The sequence below is a fragment of the Ictalurus furcatus genome, chromosome 3 (assembly GCF_023375685.1).
Source record: "Ictalurus furcatus strain D&B chromosome 3, Billie_1.0, whole genome shotgun sequence".
Classification (NCBI taxonomy): domain Eukaryota; kingdom Metazoa; phylum Chordata; class Actinopteri; order Siluriformes; family Ictaluridae; genus Ictalurus; species Ictalurus furcatus.
In genome coordinates, this window is record NC_071257.1 from 17,379,461 (window position 1) to 17,395,584 (window position 16,124).

General features: G+C 39.1%; 1 protein-coding gene across 1 annotated transcript; it reads right to left on the reverse strand.

Moving 5' to 3' along the window:
* Positions 1-7,267: 7,267 nt before the first annotated feature.
* Positions 7,268-16,124, reverse strand: LOC128605061 (ferroptosis suppressor protein 1-like). Its single transcript, XM_053620172.1, has 9 exons — positions 16,101-16,124; positions 13,229-13,401; positions 13,005-13,110; positions 12,813-12,911; positions 12,542-12,652; positions 12,168-12,276; positions 12,128-12,132; positions 9,001-9,148; positions 7,268-7,431 (listed from the first exon to the last, which is right to left on the reverse strand). The coding sequence occupies exons 1-9, from the start codon at positions 16,122-16,124 to the stop codon at positions 7,268-7,270; spliced, it is 939 nt and encodes a 312-aa protein (XP_053476147.1).

Consider the following 16,124-nt stretch of genomic DNA (forward strand, 5'->3'; position numbering starts at 1 on the left):
CAAAGGACACACAGACTTCGCCCAAACCGTTTGTGAGCCGAAGGTAGGATACGGCGCCATAACCTACTTCACTAGCATCACAAAAGTGGTGCAGCTGTGCAGATTTAAAGTCTTCAAAGCCTTTAGGAATAAAGTTTCGGTTTACCTTGAAAGTGTCCAGTAGATGGAGCGATCGAAGCCATTCTTCCCAGGTTTGAGCTACGTCAAGCGGGATCTTTTCATCCCAACTCAATTTCATCTTACACAGGCTTTGTAAAAGCCTCTTTGGCACGAGAATAATAGGAGCCAAAAAGCCCAAGGGGTCATAGATTGAACAAATGATGGATAAAATGCCCCTCTGGGTTACCTCATGGGACTTGATTGCTATACTGAAAGTAAAGACATCTCTTTCGACATCCCATTGGGTACCAAGAGCTCTTTCCATTGGTAACTGCTCCTTATTTAAATCCAGAGCTCTCACTTCTTTTGCTCTATCTTCTTCAGGAATTACAGACAGCATGGCACGATCATTACTGATCCATTTGTTTAAGTGGAACCCACCTTTTGAGCATACTTCTGTTAGCTGTTGATACAGAAATATTGCTTGCTCTGTACTGTTGACTGCTTTCAGGCAGTCATCTATGTAGGAGTCTGCCGGATGGTATTCGTGACTTCTTCCAGATCCTTCCCCTGATTGTCATCTGCTGTTTTCAATAAAGCATATGCTGCACAGCTAGGTGATGACACTGCACCGAAGATATGCACAAGCATCCTGTGTTCCACAAGCTCTTTACAGAGGTCTCCATTTGGCCACCAAAGAAAGCGCAAGAAATAAGCGTCTTCCTTTGCCACTTGAACCTGATGGAACATCCCCTCTATGTTGGCAATGAAGGCTACGAGGCCTTGCCGAAAGCGAAGCAATATGCCAAGTAGTGTATTGGTAAAGTCAGGGCCTTGAAGCAGTTCCTTATTTAGAGAAGTTCCACCGAATATTGCAGCACAGTCAAACACCACACGCAGTTTCCTTTTGTGTGGGTGGTAGACACCATGATGAGGCAAATACCACACCTTGCCAGTTTCAGCCTGCAACTCGCTCTGAGGAACGACTTCACCATAACCCTTCTTCATGATGTTGTCCATAAAGGATTTGTAGTCATTATAAAACATCCGATCCTTTTCGAATCTCTTCAGCAAATGTTAAGTTCTTTGATGGGCTATTTGCCTATTGCTGGGCATAATCACATTGCTGTTATGAAAGGGGAGTTTTAAGTGGTAATGACCATCTTTAAGTTCAGCTGAAGTAGATATGATACTCATAAAATGGTGATCTTCCTGCGACAGTTCTTTCTTTTCTCCATAGTGCTGTTCCATGAAATCCTGATTATATTGTTGCATCAAAAGGTTTTCCAGGTTAGCGACAGATATCCTATTGACTTGAACAGAGCTATCCTTGTCATTTTCGATCCCGCCTTGGCCAAGTGGACCACTGATAACCCAGCCAAGAAGGGTTTTAACAGCATAGGGCCCATCACCTCCACTGTAAATTATTCTCCAGGGTTCTAGAGCCTTCGGTGCATTAACACCTATTAGTAGGCCAATGGTTGCATCGATTGGAGTCAAGTCGACCTCTTTAAGGTAAGGCCATTTTCTTATATCATCCAATTTTGGAATGTTGTCGTGTGTCACAGGAATAGATTTTTGTGTGAAAACGTCAGGCAATTTGAGAAATGAGTCACTGTCTAATGCTGCTACTTCTATACCAGATATTTTATAACGTTGACCCATTGTTTTCAAAAGTATTTCTGTTTTCTTACCGAGGGTGTGAAGCTGCATGGATAATTCCTCGGTACAAAATGTTACAGAGCTCCCCGGATCTAAGAAAGCATAGGTTAGGATACATTTCATACCTTTCTCCAACTTCACTTTGACGGGCACAATTGCTAGAGCACATTCTTTTGGGCCGGTGTTGTGGATAAAAATGACATGAAATAAACAGGAGGGAGACCTAGTATGAGTAATATGTAATTTTATTGAAAATTCACAGGACTGGTTGGATTCACACTTTAAGATCTTTAAGAGTAACACACTATGGTTTATTAGTCACAGAGAAATATAAGAGCTGAGGAGGGCAGGCTGAGAAACACACACACTCTCGTATAGTCAAGGGCAGGCGTGCAGACATAACACACACAAAGGCCCAGCGCACACACATAACATTATGAGATAACAACATGAGACTAAGGTCTCTCTATAATTGTTTTCTCTCTCTCCCACTTTCAATCCTAATGGTAGTCAGAAAGTCCTCTTTCAAAACATAATGGTAGTCAGAAAGTCCTCTTTGAAAACATAATGGTAGGCAGAAAGTCCTCTTTCAAAACATAATGGTAAATTTGATAAGCCTCTTTTTAAACATCATGGTAATGTAGATGAGCTCTTTTTTAACCCTATTGGTATTTATATCATAGTCTTTCTAAAATATATTGGTTATCTACTGTGTAAATACAGTATAAATACTGGAGCTTGAGCTCCAGGTGTCAGATCACTTCTGAGAATTCTCATTGGTGTGGATCTCGTGAGGTGGAAATAAAATCTGGACCCTTGCTTCTTCTCACTCACGGCTGGTGTCTTTTTTCTATCTACAACTGGGTTCACAGATGTGAGTATTTGCTTCTATGTTGAATTTTAAGTGTCTTTGGGTAATAGGCTAAATTTGAGCCAGCATTTGGCACCCCAGATGGGACTGGGTTAAGATCTATATGTCTGTAATCTCTCCCGTGGGACTTCACTCTCTAAGCAACAGATAGGCCATGTAGAAAGAAGGCATTGCAGACGCCTGTTATTTCAAAGCTCTGTCTTAGTGATCTGTTGTTACGGGTGGGAAGCCCCCGGGGTGGGAAGAAAGACTAAAGTTGGTCTCCAAAAGAACCTTGAGTGAGTGAGAAGAGGTAAGAGAAGTGTAAACCGATTGTAATTGTATAAGGGCTATGTATAAGGTTCATAAGACTGTTTAATGAAATTGTATGTGTTGTGTGAGTGAAAGTCCTGCAATACCGCTGGTTAAAAATTCCAGGGCTGGATAGGAAGCAGGTGGATATGAGGCCTCAAACCCCAGATACCGGCCACTCAAGGTGGCGTCTGCTTTGGTGGGGTACCCCTAATACTGCTGGTGAAAGATTCCAGGGCTGGATAGAGAGGGGTTAAATCCTGGGCCCAGGTCCGGGTCACGCAACTCGGGGAAAGGACCCGTCAAGAGAAGCGTGCCCGGTGTATGAATGTGTATTAACAAATGTGTGTGTGATAATATAAATAGGTGTAACAGTGTGTGAATATAATATTGGTGTGAGAGCTTGCATGCGTGTGTGATAAACTCCAAAAATTAGTTTTGGAGATAAGTGTGAGTGAGTGTGTGTTCTTTTCTGTGCAGGCCCGCTTCTGTGTGAAAGGAAGAAAAAAAAGAAAAAAAACCCCAAAAAAAACCACACTATGTGTGTGCTCTTCAGATTGAGATGGGTAACACAGAACGTTGTGAGATATTTCTGCTTTTTCATTGAATGTTTTGAATTTGGTACAGACTTTGTGTGAGTCGGGTGGGACTGTTTGTATTATAATTACTTTGGTATCAATAACTGCTGTATGAATGTTTTAAAAATTGGGGAGCAGTCAAGAACATTGTAAATATTTTAGACATCTGCCTGATTGCCCGTTGTGTACATCAGAACTTCTAGACCTGTAATATATAAAAACATATTCCCAGATTGTGTGATCCAGGGAAAAAGGAAGACTGAAGCCATTGTTGAGAAATGAGTGAGTCAGACGCTCGAAATGTGGAGGAGAAAGTCCATTTGGACCTTTCATTTATATTCCATAAATTAAGTTATAATAAAGGGTTTCTCTTTTATGACGTGTGAGCAGAGAGATAAAAAAGGAATAGTTTTCTGTAGGCCTAAAAGGAGGTCTTAGCCCAGATTATAGAATACATGGTTTGGTTTGTCATTCACACATACAGCCTTATAATCTCAATAGCTCAATTGTAGTTAGCTTGCTCTTTCAGCAGCCTTTGGGCTGTGGATAGTTCTATGGGAGATAAAAAGTAGTCGACACAGAGTGTTTCTTTTTTGTCTATATTGCTCGTTTCATTCAGTGCCTTGTCTATAAATCCTGCAGAGATGTTAGGTATAATAGTTGTAGTATTTTAGTAACTATTGTTATACAATTTGAAGTTAGTAAGTTATAAAAAATTGTGTTCACAATTATGGTAATTAAGTAAATAACACTTAAAGTCCTTTTAAATAATGTGGAAAAACTAGTTGGAACAACATGATTTTTATGAGTAATCAAGTTAAAAACTTGTGTTTTTATACAGATTATTAAATGAGTTTTAATTGAATACATTTGACTGTAGAGGAAAAGGTGATTTCTCCAACTCAGTGTGGTTCGTTGGTTGAAATTAATTTAAAGTTGTCATAACTCAAAAATGATTGGTGTTTTGCAAAACTGTCTGTGTGGTTCACCTGAAAGAGTTTTATGTGTGTTTATTGTTTGTTTAGTATTATGGTGTTACTGTGCGTGTTCCAAGTTATGAGGGAGGGTCTCCGTCCGGCCCGGCTCCTCAGTCTCCTGGCATGACACCAGACTGGATTGAGACCGTGTTGAGCGGATTGTATACAGTTCCATATTTAGATTGGGTACACGACTGGTCAGAAGCATGTGTGCCGGAGCTCCAAATCATTCTTTTAATTTTAATTTGAATTCCGTGTGTTTCCCTGTTTGGAAACTGAATGAAAGTGTTTTGAGTTCCATGATGACGTTCATCTAAACACAGAGCGCGCAAGAGAGGGAGAGAGCATGTGCGAGAGATCTTTTTTTTTCCTTTTTTCTTCCCCTTTTTACAATCCTTTAGTTATCAAACTTCACACTACACATTAAAGTCAAGGTGACTCTCTCTCTCTCTCTCTCTCTCTCTCTCTATATATATATATGTATATATATATATATATATATATATATATATATATATATATATATATATATATATATATATATATATATATATATATATATTTAGTAATAATTAGTAAGATCAGATGGCAGTAGTAGTCTGTACATTTTGAACTCTCTGTAAGGTGTTGTACGCCTGTTACAGATGTGATATCTGAGTCCGTAACATTAGAATAAGGTGGTGATTACTTAATGTGGAATTCGGGTTTTGCAGGGAGTACGAGTATCTGGATTAGGCAGCCTTGCATAATGGTTCCTTTTGCTGACATGTTGTGCTGATGTGAGTTTGTGAGTTAGTTTAATTACAGTCTCTTTGCAACAGTGTAGTTTGAAGTTATTTGTTTCTTTTCTGAACCGTAGATTGGTGAATAGAATAAAGTAGTGTAAATATACATATATATATATATACTATACGGTGTGCTATGGATATGTCATACAAAGTATATGAGTTGCAATATTTAAATAATACAGAGCAGTGGTCACAAACTCGAGGAATGGAGCATATACTGCACAATATGTGAAGTGAACTGATAAATCTTTATAAGGTAGCTGTGACTGAGCTGTGAACTGGATGCAGGTGTGTGTGATCTGGGAATTGGAGTCCATGGCAGTCATGTTTGTGGACCGCAGTGCAGGATGGGAAATGTGGTTTGTGACATGAGTAGATTTAACACTACCTTAATATGGTCAAATACAGTTTAAATGAAATGGATACATATATAGAAGGAATCTTATGCCTTTTCACAAATGGGCGCTCAGCCAAGGAAACAAATTGGTGGTAAATTGAAACAAAGCTCATGGATGATAAATTTTATTTTAGACTAAGTTAAATACATATTCACATTACTCCTAATTAGATATATTTAAATAAAGTGAACAAAATTTAAATGTCATGTATGAAGGGTCTGAGTGATATTTTGAGTGTGGTACAGTTATAAGTTAATAAGGGACAAAGGGGTGCATACATGTCTACCATTTAGACTAAACACTATTGTTGTACACATAAAACCAAATTCACGAGGTTGTTTTGAATAAAAATTAGTGTGATAAAAGTGACTAGAGAACTGTAAATACATGTCTAGATCTCAACCTCATTTACTCTATTTTAGTTCTGTATTATTGGGGTTATCACTCGTTAGCACAGATGGGATATTAACATGTTAGGTTAGTGTACATCACAAATAGTCCTAGACTAAAGGATTTTGTTTTTTATGCACCAGAAGGATATTAAGAAAGGAAATCAGGAAGGGATAAGAATGAATCTTTGCCAATTGGGTTTGTATTTTTTAAAGTCAACAGACTAGAACTCTTTTACAGATTAACTAAACATAAGAGTGGAAGACCCCTTTATGAGAGGTGTTATTCCTTTTATTAGAGAAGTTGAGAGTACTTCAATAATTTTTAAATGATTTGACAGACCAACATTATTTAATCTCTGCAGCAATATTTCATGATCCACTGTGTCGGAAGCCTTCGATAAATCGACAAACAGGGAAGTGCAGAAGGTACCGTGACATTGTTTCAGGTCTTTCAAAACAGCTGTTGGGATGATATGTTCCTGGACGTTATCAAGTATGGTCTGCAGTGGATCACTGATTGCTCTCTACATGACAAAATCCTGAGATCTGGGTGTTCTTTGGACAAGCCTAAAATATTCCTTTAATCCTAGGCCAAAATCTGAAGTCTTTGATCGCTAGTTTGACATATTCCCATAACCCAGCTTTTTTTAGAGTGTCTACCTCAGAGCGACAGCTTGAGGCGGCTGAGGAGGCCGTCCCGCTGCCCTGCCCGGCCGAGGAGGCCGTCCTGCTGTCCAGCCCAGCCGAGGAGGCCGTCCCGCTGCCCTGCACAGCCGAGAAAACTGTCCTGCTGTCCAGCCCAACCGAGGAGTTCGTCATGCTGCCCTGCACAGCCGAGGAAGCTGTCCTGCTGTCCAGCCCAGCCGAGGAGGTCGTCACGCTGCCCTGCACAGCCGAGGAAGCTGTCCTGCTGCCCTGCCTGGCCGAGGAGGCCGCCCAGCCCTCCAGTCCTGCCGGGGACGCCGCCCAGCCCTCCAGTCCTGCCGGGGGACGCCGCCCAGCCCTCCAGTCCTGCCGGGGGATGCCGCCCAGCCCTCCAGTCCTGCCGGGGGGCGCCGCCCAGCCCTCCAGTCCCGCCGGGGGGCGCTGCCCTGCGTTCCAGAGTCACCGGGGGGCAGCGCCCTGCATTCCAGAGCTGGCGCCTAGCGTTCCAGAGCCGCCAGGTGGCGGCGCCTAGCATTCCAGAGCCGCCGGGGGGCGGCGCCCAGCATTCAGGAGCCGCACCGGCGGCGCCGGAAGTGGGGCGGCGCTCCGACTTTCAACCCCGGTGGGGGTGTTGCTCCCCTCCTCTGCTGCCCGACGGAGGCTGCCTCGCTTTCCGTGGCAGCGAAAGACAGCTCGCACAGGCGCCCGGGACCCCCGTTGGAGGGGGGTTCTGTTACGCCACGGCCAGCAGAGGGCAATGGCTCGGCTCCTGACGAGTCATGTGACATTGCTTTTGTTCGCTCGCTTCCCGATTGAGCATTTTGTGTTAAGTGACTTTAATTTGCCCCAGGTGTCCATGCTTTGAGTTAATGATGTTCTTTATTTAAATGCCTGGGTGACTGAGCACTTCGCTCAGTATTATACCGTGTCTTTGGTTGATCCTTGTTAGGATTGTTTGGATCAGTAGTTGTGTTTGTTTTCCATGCCTCGAATGTTCTCGTTTCCCAGTGAAGACCGCGTTTACTTTAATCCTGAGTTTTGTGTCTAATAAAGACTGTGACCTGTACCTGCATCCGCCTCCAGTCCCGTTTCGTAACAACAGTAGGCTATTCCTTAACATATCGACAATAACAAGGTATGTCATATGTCTGTGCTGTGAAACTGCAGGTGATCATATTCTCACCACACAAAATTGGATAGCTAGCTATCCAATTTTGTGTGGTTCCTGCAAGTCTGTTAGATATCTAGCTAGATAGATAGACAGACAGACAGACTTGCAGGAAAGGACCAACACCTCTACCTTGTTTTAACCGCAGTACACTTTATCTCTAGAAGATGGCAGCAAAGAGTTTTAGATCAGTGCACACGGGCGCTTTGAGCCGGGTAGCCATTTCTTATGAGGCTGTCTCTCATAACATTGAGTTAATCATTAATATGATTAAAACATTGAAATAAATACAAATAAACTCCTATTTAGTTGCATTTTACATACGCTGCCATGGAAGGCTGAGCCCGGTCAGTGGGGACATTTAAAGTTCAGGCTAATCCTGGTTGAAAATAGCATGAATGTGGAAATGCCTGTACAGATTTAAATCTATGGAAACACGTGGAGAGTGCTTTCATTTAGAATGAGGCACATGCACACTACTGTAAGTTTGTAATTAAATATTAAACTTGTACCTAGGTACACCTTTAAAGGTGCCATGTTGAACTTCCAGTGACCAGTATGATGGAGTGTGAGAGCGATGACGCCAAATTTAACACACCTGCTCCCCATTCACACCTGAGACCTTGTAACACTAACAAGTCACATGACACCGGGGAGGGTAAATTGCTAATTAGGCCCAATTTGGACATTTTCACTTAGGGATGTACTCACTTTTTGTTTAATAGCTGTGTGTTGAGTTATTTTGAGGGGACAGCAAATTTACACTGTTACACAAGCTGTACACTCAGTACTTTACATTGTAGCAAAGTGTCATTTCTTCAGTGTTGTCACATTAAAAGATATAATGAAATATTTACGAAAATGTGAGGGGTGTACTCACTTTTGTGAGATACTGTATATATATGTATATATATATATATATATATATATATATATATATATATATATATATATATATATATATATATTAGTGCTATTTGCATTTTTGGTTACATGCTAACTGCATTTCATTGGCTCTGTACTTGTACTCCGCACAATCTAACATTTAAGTATTCTAATTAATATAAATGCCACGTTTATACAAAATTCAATCTCATTCATTCACATATTCACATAGAAAAATCAGCTGACCTAAACTGGACCTGTATGCATCTGAATTGATCTTGATCCCTGTACAGCAAATAACAAGGTCAACGGTGAACTGCTCATTCTTATCTGTCTTGATCATGCTGCCATTCAGTTTCAGCTGAATGGCAGCATGATTCAGGTTTAAAACTTTCTGTCTTATATTTGGAAGGAGAAAAAAAGTTTAAAAGAATTGGAAAATTAATTTTGGACTAATCAAATATGCTATAAACAAAAAAAGAAAAAATACACCCAAATGGAAATTGTTGGCTTTTTTTTTTTTTTTTTTTTTTTTTTACATATTTGGACAAGCAAACATTTGATCCTCTTTGAAACAGTGCCTGTTAATAAAGTTGATATACTTGAACAAAACCACAAGGAACAATAGCTTTTTCAATCATTTATTCAACAGAAATATCAATAGATATTCTTCTGTGGAAAAAGTAAGTACAACCTTGGCCTCAGAAGCTAGTATTGCCCCCTTTAGCAGAAATAACTTCTTGTAGGCGTTTTGCATAATTGTCCAACAGGCTTGCTGGGATTTTTGACCACTCTACTATGCAATATTCTTTCAGTTGCAAGATGTTTAAGATGTTTTGAGCCGTTACTTGGTGGATTTGCTAGTGTGCTTAGGATCATTATCCGGTTGAAATGTCCACTTTCGAATCAACTTCAACGTTTGGACAGATGGCCTCACATTATCTTCAAGCATTCTTTGATATGATGCAGAATTCATAGTTGAATCAATGGCAAGTTGCCCAGTCCCTGAGGCAGCAAAGCAACCCCAAACCATAACATTACCACCACCGTGCTTCACAGTTGGTATGAGGTGCTTTTCCTGAATAACTGCCTTTGGTCACCACCAAACATGTCTGCTGTTACTGTGGCCAAACAACTCTATCTTTGATTCATCTGTCCAGAGCACATTATTCCAAAAGGCTGGTCTTTGCCTATATGCTCATTGGCAAATTGTAGTCTTACTCTAATGTTCTTATTAGACAGGAAAGCCTTTTCCTGGCACACCTCCCACACAGCTCAAATTTATGCAATCTCTTTCTGATTGTAGAAGCATGCACTTAAACACAAACAGTTGCAAGATTTACTAGCAGTGATGAAATTTTGGGGTTTTTAGAGACTTCTTTTTCTTCATCAGACAGTCTGCTCTTGGGCTGAATTTGCTGGGACGGCCAATCCTGGGCTAACTGGCATTCTTTTGAAAGCCGCGCTACTTGTAGATGAGTTTCCTTACAGTGGAATGATGCATTTCAAGTAATTTGGAGATCTTTTTAAATCCCTTGCCAGACTCGTAGGCAACCAAAACCTTTTTCTGAAGTCTTTAGATCTTGGCATGAGGACACCAAACACCTCAATAACAAAAGGAACACCAGACACTAGTGATGAGAGGGGTATAGTTTGTGAAAAAGGTAGGGCTGTACTTACTTTTTCCATGTGACTGATCTGTTTTTTGTTCATTTAAATTGTGAAAATTACTACAAAACATCAGTTTTATGTGTCATTTGATACTTTATCAACTTTATTAATAGACACTGTTTCAAAGAGGATCAAATGTTTGCTTGTCCAAATATGTCAACAGCAAAAAACAATTTCCATAGGGTGTACTTATATATATATATATATATATATATATATATATATATATAGAGAGAGAGAGAGAGAGAGAGAGAGAGAGAGAGAGAGAGTTACTTCTCTTCTGAAAACACGCATTGGAGACTAAATACTAAAGTTGTGTCCCAAATGACGCACTATACACTTACACTATGTACTGTGTACTCTACCGTCTAGAGTATGATTTTTAGAAAGGTAATATCGTCTCAAATGGAACACTAGCAGGTTTTTTTTTACTAACCGGAAGTATAAGACATTTCCCAGTCAGTGGCACACGATGTCATACCCATGTAATGTGACTCCGCTAGCTTTAGCAGACACCCGAGTCACCGACAGTGATTTTCTTCAGTTTACTGTTTATGTCAGCATTACCATTTATTCCCAACATGAGCTCAGTCAGGAAGAAAGTGTGCGACCCCAGTCCTCTAAGGCAGGGAAGCATTTTATAATTAATACTGTGAAGAAAACTGTAACATGTAAACTTTTCAAAGCGGAGTTTGTGTAGCACGGAAGCACGACAGTGATGCACGAGCACAAACATGTTTATGTCCAAAATGCTCCACTGTGTGCAAGGGCTTGGGGAAACTAGTGCAAGTTGCTTAAAAAGTTTAGTTTAATTCCAGTTTATTGTCATTACATGTTGCATTTGCGCGTTTGCGGTGTAACTTCTGTCGTTTATTATAACAGAAATGATCTATTAGTCATGAGGCCCCGTTGCTCCTCACTCGCAGTGTAGACACGGTAATACACAGTGTAGCACAAATAAGATCTGTAATATCTAATTAAAACAATATGATCAAAATTAAACACAAGTAAAACAATATAACTAAAGGCAGTGAGTAGCAGAAACCACAAGGTGCCATGAAAGTGAGTTTTTATTATTAATTTAGGACTGTAGTTTAATTCAGTGCTTTTTGTGCATCCATAAAAATAATGCATGAATACTATTAAGCAATGAATTAAACTACAATCCTAAATTAATAATATATATTCTGGTGTGTGTCTGAGTGTATTGGGTTCTTTTCAGTCTTATATAATTGAACAAACAGTTGTGTAAAGTTTTAGTCTGAAGTTTATATTTGTAACACTCAGTTTGTGGATTTTATTTTAAATAACCAAAAAGATGGTACTGAAACTTTGCCCCCACGTCTGATTAATGGAATAATTAAATCAGCCAACTAATTGATTATGAAAAAAACACACACATACACATACACACACATACACACACACACACACATATATATATATATATATATATATATATATATATATATATATACACACATATATATTTATGGGTCAAACTTTCAGTACCATTTAAAAAAACATTTAAAATAAAATCCACGAACTGAATGTTACATATATATATATATATATATATATATATATATATATATATATATATATACACACACACACACACATACACACACACACACACACACACATATATATATATATATATATATATATATATAAGATCTGAATATCCCTCATCATGTACTTCGCCTGTATGCTAAATCAGAGCTATCATAAAGATTTACCTAGAAATAATTCCACTCCCTTCTCCAGCAGTACCTGTCTGGCCTCTTCTCTTACGCTGGGGAGCAGCTGTGAATCAGCTAGGGCATCACGTGAGAGAATAAGAATTACCTGTGTTTGGAAAATTCCTTAATTTGTGTTTATAGTTTTATTATTTACCATAGCTTGATGTTGATAGATTTTAGTCAGTAATAATGATGTTTTCCCCCCACTTGCATTAACCATACACACAACATTTCTTCACGTTTTGCAGAGAATTGAAACAGAAAAGGGGCATTAACACAAGAATGTCATTTTATATATTGTCTACATAAATTATTATTAAATGCTTTATATAGTCGTTTGATTAAGGTCTTTCTGGAACAAGGATAATTACCTTCTTGTTTGGATATTCTGTCCTGATTTCAGCAGCCATTTCCACACCAGTGGCTCCCCCACCAATCATAAGCACCGAGTCAGCTGCCTGGACCTGAGAAAGGAGATTATACTGAATTGTCTTCCTGTTTAGACAAATCCTGTTTAGTAGATAACATCATAAGATATATTTGTAACAGAGTTACAGTAAACTTCTGAACAACGACAAAATTAGTATGACAGTTGAAAGGTCTAACTCTTTAACACTTCACTCTTCACTTCACTCTTCATACTTCACAATATGCTTTCTGGTAGGAATCCATAATGTTGCATTTCCCAGGAAAAGGTCCATCTGACCCAGTGCAGAGGATGAGGCGTGAATAACTTACTTCCTGTAAAAAGTTAAATACCGTTAAGTTTCCAATACCATCGTTGCAAGATAACACCTTTTTTTTTTTTTAAAAAAGAAAAAAAAATATTAACACCTTTCCATTGTCAAGCACAACAAATTTTTCTGTAGTGTCTATTCGTATCACACGCCCCTGAAGGAAATTGAGTCCAAATGTTGTTTTGTATGGAATAAAGGTTTTAACATAAACAATTGATGGTTAGACATTAAAATAATGTAAATATATCTACCATAAAAATGGTACATATCTTTCAATAATTTTAGTAAGAATACAATATATTACATTTAGTTGTTATGCTGTTTAACATACCACTTTGAACTAAAGCATGCAGTGATGCAACATTGTGCTGAAAGGAGTCTAATGTGTTAATCAGCATAAAGGGTACCCGGAGACTTTTGAGATGCTGGGCAGCTGCAATACCACCAAACCCACCACCAACAATCACCACATGGACCTTCTCCTCAAAGGACAACTGAACAAATGCATGAACATCAATTAATGCCCCAAATAAAATACAACATTTGATCTTTTACTGAGACATTCATATTGAAAGGTAGTGATTCGTATTGAAAGGTAATTTGCTTTAATGGAAGCCTAATTCTAGGTTTACAGTGACATTCACTTGACAGATGTATAGCAATTTACATTCACACACTAATGTTTCAGTGGCCCAAAACCTTTTTGGGCCAAAAACCTAAAATTTTAAAGTTAGATTGAAGACAGTTCATATGATCTATACATTCAACTGCTATTGAAGTTAGAAATGTGTATACCAATGTCGTATGTAACTTTAGAAACGGTCCCTTAATTTGTGCAGATCTGTGAATATCGAACGTCCAATGTCAAGGCAACTTTATGCCAGTAATAAACACAACTGCTTTTCCTCGGCCATTGTCATTATAGCTAAAGCCCTGTAGATTATACTGTTGTGGATAAAAAATGTCATAAAATAAACATAAGGGAGACCTAGCATCCAGCAAAGGGGAGAGGAAGGACTGACGACGGGCACCTAGACACATAGAAGCGGGATTAGGCGGACATTGACAAATTGGAATTACACTTTAAAGATCTTTAAGAGCAGTAGTAGTCAAAAAAGTCAAAAAGAGGTATACGAGCTGAGCTGAGGAGTGCTAATACACACACACACACACACACACACGCTCGTACAGTCAAGGGCGGGCAAGTAGACACAACATACACACACACTCTCTCTTTCTCATACACACACATGAATAACTTTAATAATATCTTATAGTAATAGAGAAACTCTCTATAAAAAAACAGAATAGTAGGATATGCAGGACAGTAGAACTGTAACGATATTAAGAAGTTGGAAGTACAGTAAACCGCTTTTCAAGTAGTATAAATATATATAAAATAAGAAATATAGAGCAAATATGAAAATAAATTATAAACTAGAAATACAGGAAAATGTAAACTTACTCATGACTCAAATGGTGAAGGTTCTTGTCTCGCAAGGAAGGCCTTAATTTTAAGAAAGAACCATGAGGAGCCATTTATAAGGGTGGCTGAGTCAAGCTGCCCCCCCCCCCCCCCCCCCCCGCGAGATAACAATAAGACCAAGGTCACTCTAGATTGTTTAGTCTTGTCCACTTTCTATTTTACGGGTAATTCAGATTCACTGGTTTCGATTCTCTGGGTAACTGAAATTCTCTGGTTTTGATTCTCTGGGTAACTGAAAATCTCTGGTTTTTGTTCTCTGGGTAACTGAAACTCTCTGGTTTTGACTTTCTGGGTTATTAAATCCCTGGGTTCTGATTTTATGTGTAAATTGAAACCCCTGGTTTTGATTCTATGTGTAAGTGGAATAGCCCTTTTCTGGAACATAAGAGTAAGGTAGATGAGCTCTTTTTTAACCCTATTGGTAGTGAGATCATAGTCTTCTTGAAACATATGGGTTATTTACTGTGTAAGTACAGTATAAATACTGGAGCTTAAGCTCAGGGTATGGGGATCACTTCTGAGAATTCTCATCGGTGTGGATCTCGTGTGGTGGAATGGAACAATAAAGCTGGACCCTTGCTTCTTCTCACTCACGGCTGGTGTATTTTTTTCTATCTCCAACTGGGCTCAGAGGTAGATGTGAGTATTGGCTTCTATGTTGAATTTTAAGTGTTTTTGGGTAATAGGCTAAATTTGAGCCAACAATACCATGTCGATTTTTTTCGACTAGAATCGTGTTTTTAAAATCGTTCAATCAGTCCCCACGTCGCTCGCCCGATCTTTACCACGCATGCGTCACGGTTTACGCGCAAGTCAATGCTCCGCGCATGCGCAATAACGTCACGTTACGTCGCCTATCTTTTTGTTATATAATCACCTATTAAATAAAATTCCTAATTAAGCTATCCAATTTCCATGAAAAATGCTTTGTTTTCATTTGAATTGTTAAACAAATAAATACTCCTGTTATTAAAATATGATTTGCTGGGGTTACTGATGCTGTTCCTGTCATAATACATTTAAAGGGCTCTATTTAAAGGGTTACTGATGCTGTTCGTGTCATAATATATTGAAAGTCACAATTCATCGCCTAGCTGTTGCACATCCATAAAAAATAGTGGTTTGGCGAATTTGTTTCTCTTTCTCATCCAAACCCTGTAGCCTACTAGAAATAAATGAAGACTAGTATATTAATATATATTCATTGTCTCATTGAAGGTGGCTTCTTACAATGTGTTCTACTATATAAATATCTGATAAGAAACTAGTTTACATGCGTATCCTTAGCTTTTGCTGCAAACACTGGTTTAAAAAAAGGGATAAAAACACCACTTCTTTCCTAAACACAGACACCTTCAGCTTACAGAGAGAGAGAGAGAGAGACAGAGATGATGGTGATGATGATGATGATGTGGCAGTTACATTAATTTGAAAAGCTTTAAAATTGTGTTTATTTCGAAATGCGATGATAGCATTGCGCATGTGTGTTGCGGATCGCGCAAGGCAGCGCCGTTGAAAGGCGCTGGGGGAGGTATGCGGGTTGGGGATCAAAATCAGCTGAGGTCTTCCGCATTTCTCTGCGAGAGAGTGCGCCGTGTGTCACGTCTCCCCGGATGGTGGGATTTACGGGTTTCCCTACAATGTGCTCTAACTGGCTCTTCAACAACAGTTAAAAGTTTGTTTTGAATGACACAAACACAACATCACATTGTGGAAGTCCAGGAGTGTCAT